We start from the raw sequence: 15,862 nt of genomic DNA on the forward strand, positions 1-15,862 counted from the left end.
AGGGCCAGCTCTCCTGCTCTCATGACACCAGGACCAGGTCTCCTGTGACAGCAGCCAGTGAGGGACAGAGGAAGAGGAAGAGGAGGAGGAGGAAGAAGAAGAAGAGGAGGAAGAGGAGGGGAAAGAAGAGGAAGAGGAGGAGGAAGAGGAGGAAGAGGAGGAGGAAGAAGAGGAGGAAGAGGAGGAGGGGAAAGAAGAAGAGGAGGACGAGGAGGAGGAAGAAGAGGAAGAAGAGGAGGAAGAGGAGGAGGAAGAAGAGGAAGAGGAAGAAGAGGAAGAAGAGGAAGAGGAAGGGGGAGATTTGTTCCTCATCCATGCCACTATGTGGGAAACAAGTGGTATGGCCAACTCTCCCACACTCACATCCTCAAGGCTGACTTACCCTCAGCTCCTGCAATGGGCAGAGCCCCCTTTCTGCAGCTGCCCAACAGAAGGGCAGCTCCTCCCGTTCTCATCCCTGTAGGGCCAGCTCTTCCATGATGCGCAGGTGAGAGGTGGGGCCAGTTCTTCACAGCCCTCAGATATGTTACCAGGTGGTAGCCCAGCCCAGAGACATCTGCCTGGCCTTCGGTGGTAAGAGACCCCTGCTGCTGCAGGGCCAAGGACCCAGATGTAGCTGCGGGTAGCAGCACAAGCCAGAATCCTTCCGTGGTCTGAGGAGGCATCACCAGCTGCTCACATCACCTCCCTACCCTCTAGTCTCCACTTCTGCCTCTCTTGCTTGTGCTCACATCCTCTGTTACTTTTTCTCTATTTCTCCACCACTAACTTGCTCCTCATAGTAACCTCTGCGAAGGGTTATCCCAAGCATGGTGTGCCCTCCTCAGGTTGGCAGTACTGCACTGGTGTTCTTCTCAGGCCAGCTCTCTGTCAGGGCCCTACGGTGCTGGTCTGGTGGTCATCTAGGACTCGCTCCTCACCTGGCCTACCCGAGGGGCCCCTTTAGGGGGCCTTCTGTCTCAGGTACACCCCCTCCCTGGGTAAAGGTCCAAGTTGGGGTTCTTCTAGTCTCTAGTTTACTTCCCATCCTGGAACTTGTCCAGGCCTGCCTGCTGGTGGCTATCTCAGGCTCTGTTTTGTTGTTGTTGTTGTTGTTGTTGTTTTTCAGGGGATGTTAGGCTACTAAGTATTCATAGGTTCCTAGGTCAGGAACACTGAGCATCAACATAACAGCCTTTCTCTTCTCTGCCACCTACTGTCACACATGCAACAAAGTAGCCACATCTATAATACCACTTTTTCTTTTTGAGACAGGATCTTCAGTCCAGGCTTGTATCAGACTCTCATTGGGTAGTTGAGGATGTCCTTGGGCCTCCTGCTTCTCCTCCCGAATACTTGGATTTCAGGAATGCACTGCCTCACCAGGTTAAGGTTTCTTAGGGGAACCCAGGGCCTTGTGCTGGTCAGGCAAGCACTCTACCAACCGAGTCACATCCTGAATCCATTCTTGACTTTTGTATCACATCCAGTGATGACTCCAACTTAACTCAGTTCCTCTTAAGTTTTTGTTCTGGTGAGACTTTGGACTTCAAGGTTTTAATCCTCATAGAAGGAAGTCACTTGCTTTTCACCTTGACTGACAAATTATTTCCTGTTTTACTTTGTAGTCTGTGAATTGTAGATAGTAAAAGTACGTGTCTTACAATGTTTTTTAATTTTCTTTGTCTCCCAGGTTCACTGAAGAGAGAGGCCCTTTCCCCTCTTTCTTTGTTTATGTGCCCGTGCTCTTTAATAAGTATAGTTACTCTTTCTGAAGTCTTGTCCTTCAATGTTTCAGGATACTGACTGTTTTTCTGTGAAACTCCGTGTGCGAGGGTGTGAGTGTGTCAGATGACGAAAGCATCCTCAGCCGTTTGCTTAGGCCCCTAGACAGCAGGCAGTAGTCTCCAAACAGTTAAGTACTGCGTGTATCACAGTGCAGCAGGGTGAGCAGCAATAGATTGCTTGACTTCTGTTGCCCATGGACTATGAACACAGCTCATGGGTTCTCTGGCTTTACCTGTCTGACTTGCCCACGTCTGTTCCGTTTACTGCTGTTGATGGTGGTGGGACCTGGGAGAATGGAGTCTAAAAATGAGGTGGACTGAAGTCTCACGCACTGCACTAGTCAACTTTATTCAGAGCATCAGACACTTTATACTCTGAGGGTTAGGAAAGGTCACTTGAAGGGGCTGGAGAGGTGACTCAGTGATTAATAGCACTTGTTGCTCTTGCAGAGGGCCTAGGTACAGTTCCCAGATCCACAACCATTTGTACCTCCATTCCCAAGGGAGTGAATGCCTTATAACCTCTCTGTAGGTACAAAGTACACATGAGGTGCACAGACATGCAGGCAAAGCACACAGAAAATAAAAGGAATAGAGTTCATCTGAGTCTATAATCACAAGGACGAGCTGCACGTGGCAAGACATGCTTTTCCATAGCGGCATAGAAACAAATAACAATAGCCAGTTGTTATGAATAACCTAAAGCACAGTTACTCCTATCTGCTCTGCCTGAGAGGGGCATGGAAGCACGTGCCAAGAACAAACTCCCAAGTTTTTGAAGAAATAGGTCCTCACAAGCATTCAGAATTCCCCTCACACACCTCGATTCTTGAGCCATGTCTCAACACTGGTCAATACCACAGATACTTGTAATAGATTGTCTTACTTGGGGAGAGGATGGAGGAGAGCCGTCCAAAATCGGATGCAATTGTAAGTGTGTGTGTGTGCAGTGTTAAAAGAGAATATCTGTACCTTTCAGTTATCGCATGGCTGAACCCCAGTTAGTAACTTCGAAGTAAAGTTGTACTTTTTTGTAAAATGACTCATTTCCTTTTAATAATTTTCCTACATAAGTATGCATAATAAACATCACAAATATATCAGTTTAAAAAATCTTGTGTTTAAATACTTCAAAGTCAAATGCATAAAAGTTTCCTGCACTAATGATTTAAATTGTAAGTTGCATTTTTCCTAATCATAATATATAGTTTTAGCACAGGAAGCGATGCAGAACGGTTCTGTGAATGGGTGCATACCACTTAGGAACAGGCAGACATATTGGAAGCAGCACAAGTTTGTAAAAGTTCGGCCAGGCAATGGCATTAAGGTACAGCATCTAACTCTTCACACATTACTGACAGTGGGGTGTGGTTTTCCCATTGTGCTGACTGATGAGTGAATTGAAGCTTAGGGAAGTCACTTGCTTAATTAATGCCAACTTGAAAATAAGCCCACACTTCACATTCTTGACTGTCATTAAAGCAAGTGGCAGATATGGGGTAGTGCTTATTCTTCATAAAAAGTATCTACTAGGCATGCTTTGGTCTATAGATAGCAAATTTAACTCCCTCCTCAGTGTAGGGGTGGAGAGAGGAGAGAGGGGAGAGGAGAGACAGAGACAGAGATACCAACCAAGCAAATGCCAGTTCTATAATTTATAATAATTTTGACTTGTTAAAAAGCTATATCTAGTTAGAAATATGACTGAGTTTTTGCCCCCTCTCTTGCCATCCATTTTAGTGTGAACATTCCTTCTTTAAAGCAGAAGAATACATAATGTGATTGATTGTTTATTTATTTGAGAAGAATCCCTGTCAGGGCTGTTGCAGGTTACGGAGATATGGAGGTGATTTATTCTTGCTTCACCATGATGGAGATTACAGTCAACCCTGAGAAGAGGTGCAGGCAGATTATTACAATGTGCTGATTAAATATTAATAGAGAAAGAAACAGTGTCCCGAGAAGCAAAGTATCCAACTACAGAGGGAAGAGAAGGAGAGAACATGAAAGTGACACAGAAGTAACATAGGAGCCAAAGAACAGCCAATCAACTAGCATAGTGTATCCTGGGACACACAGTTGGAGAAGGAAAACGGAGACTTGAGATTGGGGTAGAGAGAAGGTAGGGTCTTGGTTAGAAACAATCTGTGGTAGTTTGCAGAGAGATGGGTAATGTGAGTCCAAACCAGGTTAAGTACTTTGGTGAGTACATGAGAGATACAGAAAAAGCTAGGCAACTAAAATGCCTTGTACTTATAGTTCTTTAAAATATCACCAACACTATCATATGTGTTTTCTGTTTCAATACATGTTAAGGAGGTTCGGGCAAATGGAGTTCGACTCTGCTTTAGCCAGGGATGAGGGAGCAATGCCTTACGTGTGAACCAAAGGAGGATGTTCAAGTTGAGTGGTGGTTGCCTTACGCCAGCGTTAGGCAGCACCCAGGCGTGCATTCGTCTGTGGCATGGACAGTCAGCCAATAAGGTCAAGAAACACAGATCCTTGCAACTACCTAGAAGGACATGATATGTCGACCTTCTCAAGACTGTTGAAAGCAGTGTCGGGCTCATGTTAGACGCCGTCCCAGAGACTGTTCCAATGAGTGGTAGCAGCCAATGTTAAGAATCCTCTGTGGACACCTTCCAAGTGAGTTCTTACCTGGTAACGGCTGTGGGCATGCCCTCTAACCCCTGATGAGCTGGGAGAAGCAGCAGTGCATCTTTTCTCGCACATCCTCAGGTGCCGATGATGCTCTCATTGCATCCTTTCCGGCTTGGCCTCGAGCCACTGCTGTGTCTGTTCAACACGCTTTCAAGCTAAGGGACCAGTATTGTGGTCCAGTCGTAAGCGTCAGGAGGCTGGCATTCCGACTCCGTGCAGCAAAGGTGGTTTGGCTAAGTCATCAGGAAGGCTGCCTTGTCAGAGGCTTGTAACTACTGTACTCCACAAAGCTTGAAACTGGAGATTTGTAGGGAACTGACTCTAAAACCACATGATCATACTGCTGAGCCTAGTCTCATAAAGCTCTGTGTATGCTGTGTGTGTTTTCAAGGGAGCCTACACTGCCATAGTCTTTCTCTCCTCATTTTGTCCTGTCTGATTCGCTTGTACTCTTGTGTTAGTAGAGTCAAAGGAAACAATTAGTTTCTACCATAATTGGGAGCCGTAGTAAGTTAACGCACTTTGGAAAGTATAATAACCTCTCTGGTTCCACAGGCAAGCTGACAGGTCAGCGGCTTCTTGCCTGGATCTCTGCTTATTGACTCTGCCTCATGGTGTGAACCACACACTTGGGTTTTCTTCTCTCTCTTTTTTTTTTCCAAAAGAAAAAAGGAAGGAAGGGAGGATAAGGGAAAGAAAGCCTTCTTTGTATAACACAAAGATTTTTGAACGATAGGAAGTCAGTAAACAGAATATGTTATTTACTAGTTGAAATTTTCTATTTTTTTTTAAACTCTGAGTTTCTCAGATGCAAGAGACCCACAGCCAGATATTAGGCAGAACTCATGTAGTCCTTGAGAAGAGGAGGTGGTGGAGGGGAGGATTGTGGGAGCCAGATGGGACAAGGACCACAAGGAAATCAACTAACCTGGGCTCACACAGACTGAACCCATATCCAGGCAGCCTGCATGGAGCTAACCTAGGCCCTCGGTACATGTATTACAGTGTGCAGCTTGGTCGTCTTGTAGGACTCCTAACACGGGAGCAGGAGCTGTCTCTGACTCTGTTGCCTGCGGTTGGAACCCGTTCCTCCTACTGGGTTGCCTCAACTAGCATTAACAGGACAGGAGGTGCCTACTCTTATTGCAACTTGATATGTCATGGCTGGTTGAAATCCATGGGAGGGCTGCCCTTTTCCAAAGAGAATCAGGAAGAGTGGATGGGGGAATAGGGTGAAAGAGTGGAGGTGGTGGGGAGAGACTAGGAAGAAAGTAGGGAGGGGGAATTTTGGTCCTGATGTAGAAAATAAATAAATAAACAAATAAATAAATAAAGCAGGTTTCTAAAATGCTATCTAAATGGCAAGGTTTTAAAAGCCATTGGCTCAGCTAGATATGGTGGCGCATGTCACTAAGTGTAGTACTTGGGAGGTGGGGTGGGAAGATCAGGAGGTGAACACCATCCTGGCTACACGATGGGTTTGGGAAACATCCTTTGCCACCCCCAACCCCCCCCCCCAAAAAAAGACCCCAAAATTCAACCTGCAGTCAGCTGTTTTTGTGTACTTGATTGCTAGCATTTTTATCGTTTAGAATAGTCTGTTTAGAGACCACTTTCAGTGTTGGATTTGACAAGTATGACAAGAGGCTTATCTACTGAGTCTAGAGGGAAAGTTTACAGAGATTTCAGGTTAAAGGACCCTGAAATTGACTTTCCATTTAGTCTGCGCTATTTGTGTTGATTCCTACAGAGTGCAAATGTACCTGAAGTTGACTGTTTTCTTCTTCCGTCCCATCTTAACCCAGTCCCCATTTGTCTTTTGTAGCTAGAGACAGTGGGATGGCAGCTTAACCTGCAAATGGCCCACTCTGCTCAAGCAAAGCTGCAGTCTCCCCAGGCCGTGCTGCAACTGGGAGTGAGCAAGGAAGACGCCAAGGTAAGAAACTGCGCCCTGGGGAAATGAGGTATTTTGTTTGGTAAGTCTCTTGCCTCATCAACAAAGGAGTCCAGATTTAAAATGTAAACCAGTTACAACAGCTTGTTTTGCAATGTGAAATTCAGTGAAGTCCCTATGAAGTCACTGTTTTTGATGTCCCCATCCCCTCATGCGTGAGTGTGTGTATGTGTGTGTGTGTGTGTGTGTGTGTGTGTATGTTAAGCTGTAGGCTGCATGCTTAAAGGGAAGGGTACGTTTGTTGTCCAGCCAATGCCTGGGACAGTCGGATAATCTGAATTATATTTTGGGGAGTAGTGTGTTCATGTGTGTAAATCCATCCTCTTGTAAGGTAGGTTTTGCACCAGTTTTACATCATAGGGCAGTTTCTCCTTCAGCATCAGTTTCAGACTTGAACTTGAACATAATTACCAGAGGTGAAGAAGAGCCATGGAAGGCTTCCCAGTGTGGCTCAGAGGGACATGGATTTCTGACACAGTGAGAGGTACCTATCATACTCTATACTGTAACTACCCTTTTAAGATAGAAGACGGAGAGCAAATGCACCCTCTAAAGAGGTGAGACTTTGTACCATGTTGAGATGTTTAGGTAGAGCTGGGCGTGGGGTGCTGTGGGAGATGTGAGGACGGAGAGTGACAGTGGGGAATGTGCTCTTCCAGTAGCCGTGTTTATCATGGGATCGAATGTACTTTGATAGCGTGTTCACAATAGTTATTATGTCATAGGCATTTCTGTCTTTTTCAAGAGCTGGGCCAGTGGGCAGCCCAGGTTATATAACCACAAAAGACTGATGTGATTTAAGCCTTATACATAATAAATTAGCTTAATGCAGTGTTCCAAAATCATTTCATTTCACACATTTTTCACTGGAAAACAAACAATATAAACTTAACTAGTGAAGTGTCAAACTGAGAAGTGTATTGTTAGTGCTGCAGCTTAGGTGATGTAATTCGGGCATGTAACTAATCTCTCCGTGTAGCACGTAGTGTGTATATTGTAGGGTTTCTCTGAAGATTACATGCCTTTTGTGTATAAAGCACTTAGGCCAGTGTGGTAAATTCTCAGTGAGCACTGGTACCACCGCCACCACTATTACCACCACCACCACCACCATCATCATCATCACACTGTGGGAAGCTAAAACAACTAATCAATCAGTCGATCAATCCATTTGCTTCAGGCCAAAGTTTCTTACTAACATAATTTGCTAATGGAGATATTGTCAATTTCTATTCTCTTTCCTATGTCATCTCTTTTTATTCCCCCCTTGGTATACTTTTAATATTTATGCTTACTGGGAACCCATGAGCACAAGGACAGCCTGGAATGTCCTTCTCCCTCCTGACAACCTTTAGTTAGGAGAACGGTCTGGAACGCGCTGGAGTAGACTGGGGCTCACAGGCCTGAACATGTGCGTGTTTAAGTAGCTCTGTGCTGTCAGTTTCTCTGTGGCTTCTGCACGTTACCTCCAGGTAGCTGCAGCAGTATGTGAGGGTTAAACCAAGTTAGATAAGCTTTGGGCACCAGGGCTTCCATGGCACTTTACTTTGGGATGCTTCAGCCCCCAGCTCTCTCACACAGGCACACAAACATGCCTTTATGCCTATGTGTCTGTTTTCTTGTTAGGCAATGGACAGGAAGACCTAAAGCTTCTAGCAGAGCAGTCTTTTTAAAAAATTCATGTTACCCAGGAAGTCAGTGCAGATATGAAAATACGGCTCATTTGTGATACGGGCTCAGGGACATTTACGGTCCTCCATCGTTTGCTCTTTTGAGGTTTTGATCGGATCTTATTGCATGTGAGTGTTATTTAGCCTCATAACACGCAGAGCTGGAGCACCAGTGTCATTCACAGTAGACAGAGGAGAGCAGCACTTCTGTGTGCACACTGCGTCTCTTCTTTACATTGTCCCTCCCCTGTGCCGCTGTGTGCTAGGACTTCGACCTAGCTAATGTTTCCTAGGCAGTAACACACAATGAAAAGTAAAGCCATTGTCAACCAGGGCAGGGACATGCTGTGACCAAGGGATGCTGAGCTCAGGGGACAGTTGACGGCCACACTGACTCCTCCGCTGGCTGCTGAGCTCTGCCTGGAGTTGAATCTTTTCTTTACATTTTCTTGTTATCATGACTTCATTTTTAAAATCCTACTTCATGTGGTTGCTTGGTGTTAATATTTAGGCTACTTCTGTTATCAGAGACTACAAACTATACTGTGTTCTCTCTCGGTCTCCTGGGTTTTTAAATGAGAATTTGGGGAGTGTTGATCGGCTGGAAGTGAAAAGGCAAGGCGATGGAGCAGGTTTTGAAACCCAGACTTATTGAAGGGAAGCTGCTGTTAAAATATTAGAAATCAGGACTGCTTAGAGCATTGTGAACGGAACCACGAAATTATCAAATTATTTAAAATAGCGACCTGTAGGGAGGAATTCTTTTTAAATATGTATTGTATGACCTAGTTACCCAGAAAATGTCCATGCGTTGAGATCCCGAGAGGATTGGACTCAGTGTAAATTAGAGACTATCTGGACAGTGTTTACTTTAGAGCACCGAGCTGAAAACACAGAGTAGTTTCTAAGGAACTGGTTTTCCTGGTGACAGCTTTCAACATGGCACAAACGTGTAGCTCGCAGTGACGTTTTCCTTTGTTACCACACTCGATAACACTGTTTGGCTGTGTTATCTTTGCCCTAAGAATATTTCTGTCTCAAGGCTTTCCTGTTTTGCTACTAATTTTATCGTGAAAAATGGATGATTGTAGCTTTTGGACAGATCTATAGTCTAGTGATTTTCAGCTAGTATCCTTTGTATTTCTGACTGCATTTTGCAAAGTAAGATGATTTTTTTCTGGTTCACAGATACTTTAAAATGAGTTTTCTTGTTTTGGTTTGGCTTGGTTTGTTTCATTAGGGGGCAGTAGAGCACTTCGCCTGCCGAACCATTTCTGGCATTCACAATGTTATTTAACATAACATTCCCAGTAGTTGTGGGAAATGCTAAGTGTTTACATTTCTAATCTGTACATAACAATAGAGTTCTTCTGTTTCCATCAACAGAATTAATGCCAATTAATCAGATATGTATGGAACAAATAAATGAGATCAGCATGAGTCAGCTTTTGTTAATTTGTCTGTGATCATTTGCCAAAATGTAATTCATTAAAAGCCTTCTGCATGGTTGACTTTTCTTATGCATTCTGTCAGTTATATTTATTTCTTTATAAGAAAATGAAATAAAATAATCCCAAAGATAGCTGAATGACTCTGTTGGGTGATAGTTTAAACTACTTCCAGGCTTATTATAGTCTGTTGAATTAAAAAAAAATTGTGAAGAATACAATGTCATTAGTAACAAGTGTTGGTAATATTGAATATCATCAATACTTTGAATATTCTAAACATACTAACATACTTAAAATATACACTTAAGTTTCATCATCTGTTTGTTACTCAACAGAGTCCTATTTTATTAAAGTAGAAATTAAAATCATGTTTCATTCTTTACCCACAACCAAAATTACTTTCACAGCAGACTTTCATTTCTCATAATGCTAAGCTGGACTTTACTTCGGGTGCAGAAGGCATTTATGGATAACTAATTATGATTTTGAATGAATATAGACCACTTCATTGCTGGCTCCTGAGGTAGACATCTTCATATTTCCAGCTGAATGACATATTTTGTTAGAGCGAGAAAATGAGCTTCATTTTTTGACTGTTCATAGTGTTTTCTAACCATGCAGGGAAGAGAACTCAGGGCCTGTAAGTGCTAGGCATGTGCTCTACCACCCAGCTACCTCCCACCGCTTTCGTGTGTTTGCTCTGTCCATGACGCTAGATGTTGCCAGGTTCGGATGTCTACAGGTTCTCTTTCAGTCATGATTGTAAGTTTTTGGATAGATAGGGATAGGGAAGTTCAGAGAGGTTAAGTCATTTCCCCAGGTCATAAGGCTAGCAGCCTGCACCTCTAGAGTTTGAAGCCAGACCATTTTATTTCAGAGTTCTGCAGTGCTGTTGGGCAGGTACGGGGCTCCTTTCCTCCTTACGTGACTCAGTGATGCATGCTGGAAGATCACACATATTTTTTGATGTTGAATGTTATTTAAAAATCCAAGGTTTTGTTGTTCATTTTCTTCTTAAGAACTATATTCTAGGTTTCCAGTTTTCTTTTTATGTGATTTAGTTCGGGGAGGTGATAATTTTGTCATTAAGAGATACTAGTTTACTTCTGCAGAGTGAGTGTATCCATGTTTATGTATGGACCATATTTCAATTGAACCTACTTTTCTTTTTTTAAGCACATCTTGGTATAAGGATAATATTATGTGTCATTGCATGAAGCCTTTAAACAGACTATGTTACTTAAGGAGAAAATATACATTCTGATTTATTTAGGTTATATATCTCAGTTAAATCCTGAACTCTTGTTATGGCAATTTAAAATACTGGGATCCCCTTAAAGGTATTCTACTGTATAGTAGTGATTTAATTAGTTGCACCTACAGATTTTTCTAAGATGTCTTTAAATGTAGGTGTGAACATTCTATATATATTTTAAGGTATGCTATATCACATCTTTATTAGCATAAATCACATTAAAGAATACTTTCTTATTCTTAATCATGTTTGGAGCATAAATCAGATGTGGAAAAGAATTAATTTCTGATGTTTAATCCCTGCTGAATTCCCTTTTATTATATATGTATATATATGTTATACATTTGTATTATCTATTATATTAACATAAATATACCAAAAAAGTGATTACTGTAGTTGAGCAAATTAGGAATGGCTTTGCCTTTCATAGCTTTTTTGTATCTGTAGTGAAAACATTTCCAAAAAAAAAAAAAAAAAAAAAAAAGCCGGGCACAGTGGTACACGCCTTTAATCCCAGCACTCGGGAGGCAGAGGCAGGCGGATTTCTGAGTTCGAGGCCAGCCTGGTCTACAAAGTGAGTTCCAGGACAGCCAGGGCTATACAGAGAAACTCTGTCTCGAGAAAAAAAAAAAAAAAAAGAAAGAAAGAAAGAAAGAAAAAGCATCTAAATTCTATTTTTTTCAGTGAAATGTCAGTGTGCTTTTGAGCCACCCTGAATTTCAACTTGATCATGGTAGATAATCAGTTTGATGTGTTCCTGGATTTGGTCTGCCAGCATTTTGACGATATTTTCATCTGTGTTCATAAGGAATATTGATCTATAATTTTCTTCTTTTGTTGTGTCTTTGTATGCCTTTGGTATCAGGGTAATACTGGGCTCATAACAAGAATTAGGAAATGTTCCTTCGGTTTCTATTTGATAGAACAGTATGAGGAATATTGCTGTTAATTCTTTGAGGACCTAGTAGAATTCTGCACTAAATCCATCTGGTCTGGCTTTTATTTGCCGGGAGATTTTTAATTACTACTTCAATTTCACTACGAGTTATGGATTTTTTTAAATTGTTCATTTTATATTGATTCAGCTGTGGTAGGTCACATATATCAAGGAATTCATCCATTTCTTTTAGGTTTTCTAGTTTGTTTGGAATACAGATTTTTAAAATATGTTCTTATGATTCTTTAAATTTCTTCGTGTCTATTTTAATGTTTTTCTTTTCATTCCTTATTAATGTGGATCTTCTCTCTGTGTTTTGGTTCATTTGGCTAGAGGTTTGTCTGTCTTGCTGATTTTCTTAATGAACCAACTGTTCATTTCACCAATCATTGTATTGTTTTTGTTTTTATTTCATTGATTTCAGCCTTGAGTTTGGTTACTTTGTCCTATCTACTCTTCTTAGTTGTTATTTCTTCTGGTTGTCTTAGAGCTTTGAGTGGTGTTGGTAAGTGATTACTACGCCATCTCCAGTTTTTAGATGTCTGTACTGATTTGCCTCTTAGAACCACCATCATTGTATCCTGTAGGTTTGGGTATGTTATGCTGTCATTTCCATTCAGTTTCAACAAGTTTTTTTTTTTTTTTTTTTTTTTTTAAAGATTTATTTATTTATTATATGTAAGTATACTGCAGCTGTCTTCAGACACTCCAGAAGAGGACATCAGATCTTGTTACAGATGGTTGTGAGCCACCATGTGGTTGCTGGGATTTGAACTCTGGACCTTCGGAAGAGCAGTCGGGTGCTCTTACCCACTGAGCCATCTCACCAGCCCTCAACAAGTTTTAAATCTCTTTCTTGATTTCTGTCTTGCTTTTCACTCAGTAGTGAGTTAGTCTACTTTCTGCTGTTCCTATTGCTGTTGATATCTAGCTTTAATCCATGGTGGTCAGATAGGATACAGTGTGTTATTCCAGTTTTCTTATATTTGTTGAGACTTGCTCTGTGCTCATATATGGTCAGCTTTGGAGAAAGTTCCATTAGACACTGAGAAGAAGCTAGGGTGGAATGTTCAATGGATGTCTGTTAGGATGTTTGATTTGTAATGGTATTTCACTCCAGCATTTCCATGTTTAGTTTTTGTCTGGATGATCCATCTGTTGGTAATAGTAGAGTATTGAAGTCAACACCACTGTAACTATGTAAGGTTCAATATGTGATTTTAATTATAGTAGGTTTTTTTATTTCTTTTTTAAATGAACTTCAGTGCCCTTGTGCTTTGTGCATAAATGTTTAGAAGTAATATCATGTTGGTCCGCTTTTTTTAAAAAAAGTAGTGTTCTAATTGTTTTCTCTTTAGTTTTGGTTTGAAGTATATTTTATCAGATATTAAAATATTTAAATAGCTATACCAGCTTGCTCCATGGATCTATTTGTTTAGAATATCTTTTTCCATCCTTTACCCTAAAGTGATGTTTTTCCCTTGATGGTGAGGTGTGTTTCTTGGATGTAGCAGAAAGATGGATTCTGTTTTATAATCTGGTTTATCAGTCTATGTTTTGTTTATTGGAGAATAGAGAATATTACTATTTATGAGTTATTAATGAGGAGTAATTTTGAGTAATTTTTGATTCTTGTCTTGTGTTCCTCCAGTTTTGATTAACTAGTGTCTTGATTGTTTTTTTGTATCCCTTTGAATGTACTTGGTATAGTTAACCTTCTCTTCAGACAAAAAGTTTTCCTTCTAATGCTTTCTTTAGAGCTGGATTGGTGGTCTGAAATTGTTTTTATTGTGAAATGTTTTTGTTGATTATGATTGATAGATTTGCTGTGCATAGTACTTTGTCAGAGCTTGCAGGTCATCAGATAAGGCTGTTTTGGCTTGCAGAGTCTCCATTGGAGAGTCACATGCTACTCTAATGAGTCATATTGGAGAGTCACATGCTAGTCTAATGAGTCATATTGGAGAGTCACATGCTAGTCTAATGAGTCATATTGGAGAGTCACATGCTAGTCTAATGAGTCATATTGGAGAGTCACATGCTACTCTAATGAGTCATATTGGAGAGTCACATGCTAGTCTAATGAGTCATATTGGAGAGTCACATGCTAGTCTAATGAGTCATATTGGAGAGTCACATGAGTCTAATGAGTCATATTGGAGAGTCACATGCTAGTCTAATGAGTCATATTGGAGAGTCACATGCTACTCTAATGAGTCATATTGGAGAGTCACATGCTAGTCTAATGAGTCATATTGGAGAGTCACATGCTAGTCTAATGAGTCATATTGGAGAGTCACATGCTAGTCTAATGAGTCATATTGGAGAGTCACATGCTAGTCTAATGAGTCAGTCTTTATATGTGACTTGGTCTTTTTCCCTTGCAGCTTTAAAATTTTAAAAATAATTTTCTGAGACTTTAATATAATTTCATCATTTTCCCTTTTCCTTCCCCCTCTCCACACCCTGCCATAGACTCTTGCTCTCTTTCAAGTTTTTGGCCGTTTTTAAAATTAATTTTTACATAATACACACACACACACACACATTCCTAAATACACAAGTGCAGCCTGCTCAGTTTGTATAATATTACTTACATGCATTTGTTTTCAGGGATGGCCCTTTGGTATTAGACAACCAGCTGGTGTGCTCTTGGCTGGGAATACTGTTGCCCCAGCTCTCTGCAGTCCTCAGTTGCCTGTAGTCCTTTGTGTGGAGTTAAGACCTCACAGGGTTTCCTCACCACATCAACCTTTGTTATTTTGTTTTTCCTGCTTGCAGCTTTGTTTTTTAATAATATTTTTTATTAGATATTTTCTTTATATACATTTCAAATGCTATCCTGAAAGTTCCCTATACCCTCCCCCAACCCTGATCCCCTACCCACCCATTCCCACTTCTTGGCCCTGGTGTTCCCCTGTACTGGGGCATATAAAGTTTGCAAGACCTAGGGGCCTCTCTTCCCAATGATGGCTGACTAGGCCATCTTTTGATATATATGCAGCTAGAGACAAGAGCTCCGGGAGGTACTGGTTAGTTCATATTGTTCCACCTATAGGTTGCAGATCCCCCCAGCTCCTTGGGTACTTTCTCTAGCTCCTCCATTGGGGGCCCTGTGATCTATCCAATAGCTGACTGTGAGCATCCACTTCTGTGTTTGCCAGGTACTGGCATAGCCTCATACAAGACAGCTATACCAGGGTCCCTTCAGCAAAATCTTGCTGGCATATGCAATAGTGACTGGGTTTGGTGGCTGATTATGGGATGGATCCCCGGGTGGGGTAGTCTCTGGATAGTCCATCCTTTCGTCTTAGCTCCAAACTTTGTCTCTGTAACTCCTTTTATGGGTATTTTGTTCCCTATTCTAAGGAGGAATGAAGTATCCACCCGTTGGTCTTCCCTCTTCTTGATTGTCTTGTGTTTTGTAAGTTGTATCTTGGGTGTTCTATGTTTCTGGGCTAATATCCACTTATCAGTGAGTGCATATCCAATAACTTCTTTTGTGATTGGGTTACCTCATTATCTTGCAGCTTTTAATATCTTTTGTTTGTTTGTACGTTAAGTGTTTGGATTCTCATGTGTCTTGGAGAGTTTCTTTCATGATCCTATTTATTTGTGTTCTGTATGCATCTTAGACCGTGATACACATCTCTTTCCTTGTATTGTGGAAGTTTTATTAAAATGCTTTCTGTTCTTTTATTTCGGTTTTTCTCCTTCCTATATGCATGCTATTCTTAGATTTGGTCTTTTCATAGTGTCCTAGTTTTTCTAGATGTTTTGTCCCTTTTTGTTTTGTTTTTTAAGATTTAATATTTTCTTTGGCTGAGCTATTCATTTCTTTTACTTCATCTTCAAGACCTGGAATTCTGTCTTTTGTGTTGAAACCTGTTAATGGGACTTACCTTTGAGGTTTTTGTTTTACTTTATGAGTTTTTCATTTCTAGTTCTCTCTCTCTCTCTCTCTCTCTCTCTCTCTCTCTGTGTGTGTGTATGTCTGATTCTATTTCTTTGTTAAATTCTATTTCATGTCTTGAAGTATTTTCCATTATTTCATTCGGCTGTTTATGTTTTCATGAAGACATTTATTTACATTTCCCCTAATGGCTCTTGAGCATACATAATTGCTGTTTTGTAGTGCTTCAGCTAAATGGCTTTTCTCATGGCCTGT

At 41.2% G+C, this 15,862-nt stretch overlaps 1 protein-coding gene and 1 pseudogene across 7 annotated transcripts in view; one reads left to right on the forward strand and one right to left on the reverse strand.

Moving 5' to 3' along the window:
• Commd10 (COMM domain containing 10) overlaps positions 1-15,862 on the forward strand; it is a 129,177-nt gene that overhangs the window by 25,408 nt on the left and 87,907 nt on the right. For all 7 annotated transcript variants that reach the window (XM_006526224.4, XM_006526226.4, XM_006526225.4 and 4 more), the window contains one exon: positions 6,253-6,363. In XM_006526224.4, the coding sequence (XP_006526287.1) occupies positions 6,253-6,363 (111 nt within the window). The remainder of the gene's footprint in view (positions 1-6,252; positions 6,364-15,862) is intronic.
• Gm22791 lies at positions 1,111-1,255 on the reverse strand (annotated as a pseudogene).

This window comes from Mus musculus, chromosome 18 (genome assembly GCF_000001635.26).
Source record: "Mus musculus strain C57BL/6J chromosome 18, GRCm38.p6 C57BL/6J".
Lineage (NCBI taxonomy): Eukaryota > Metazoa > Chordata > Mammalia > Rodentia > Muridae > Mus > Mus musculus.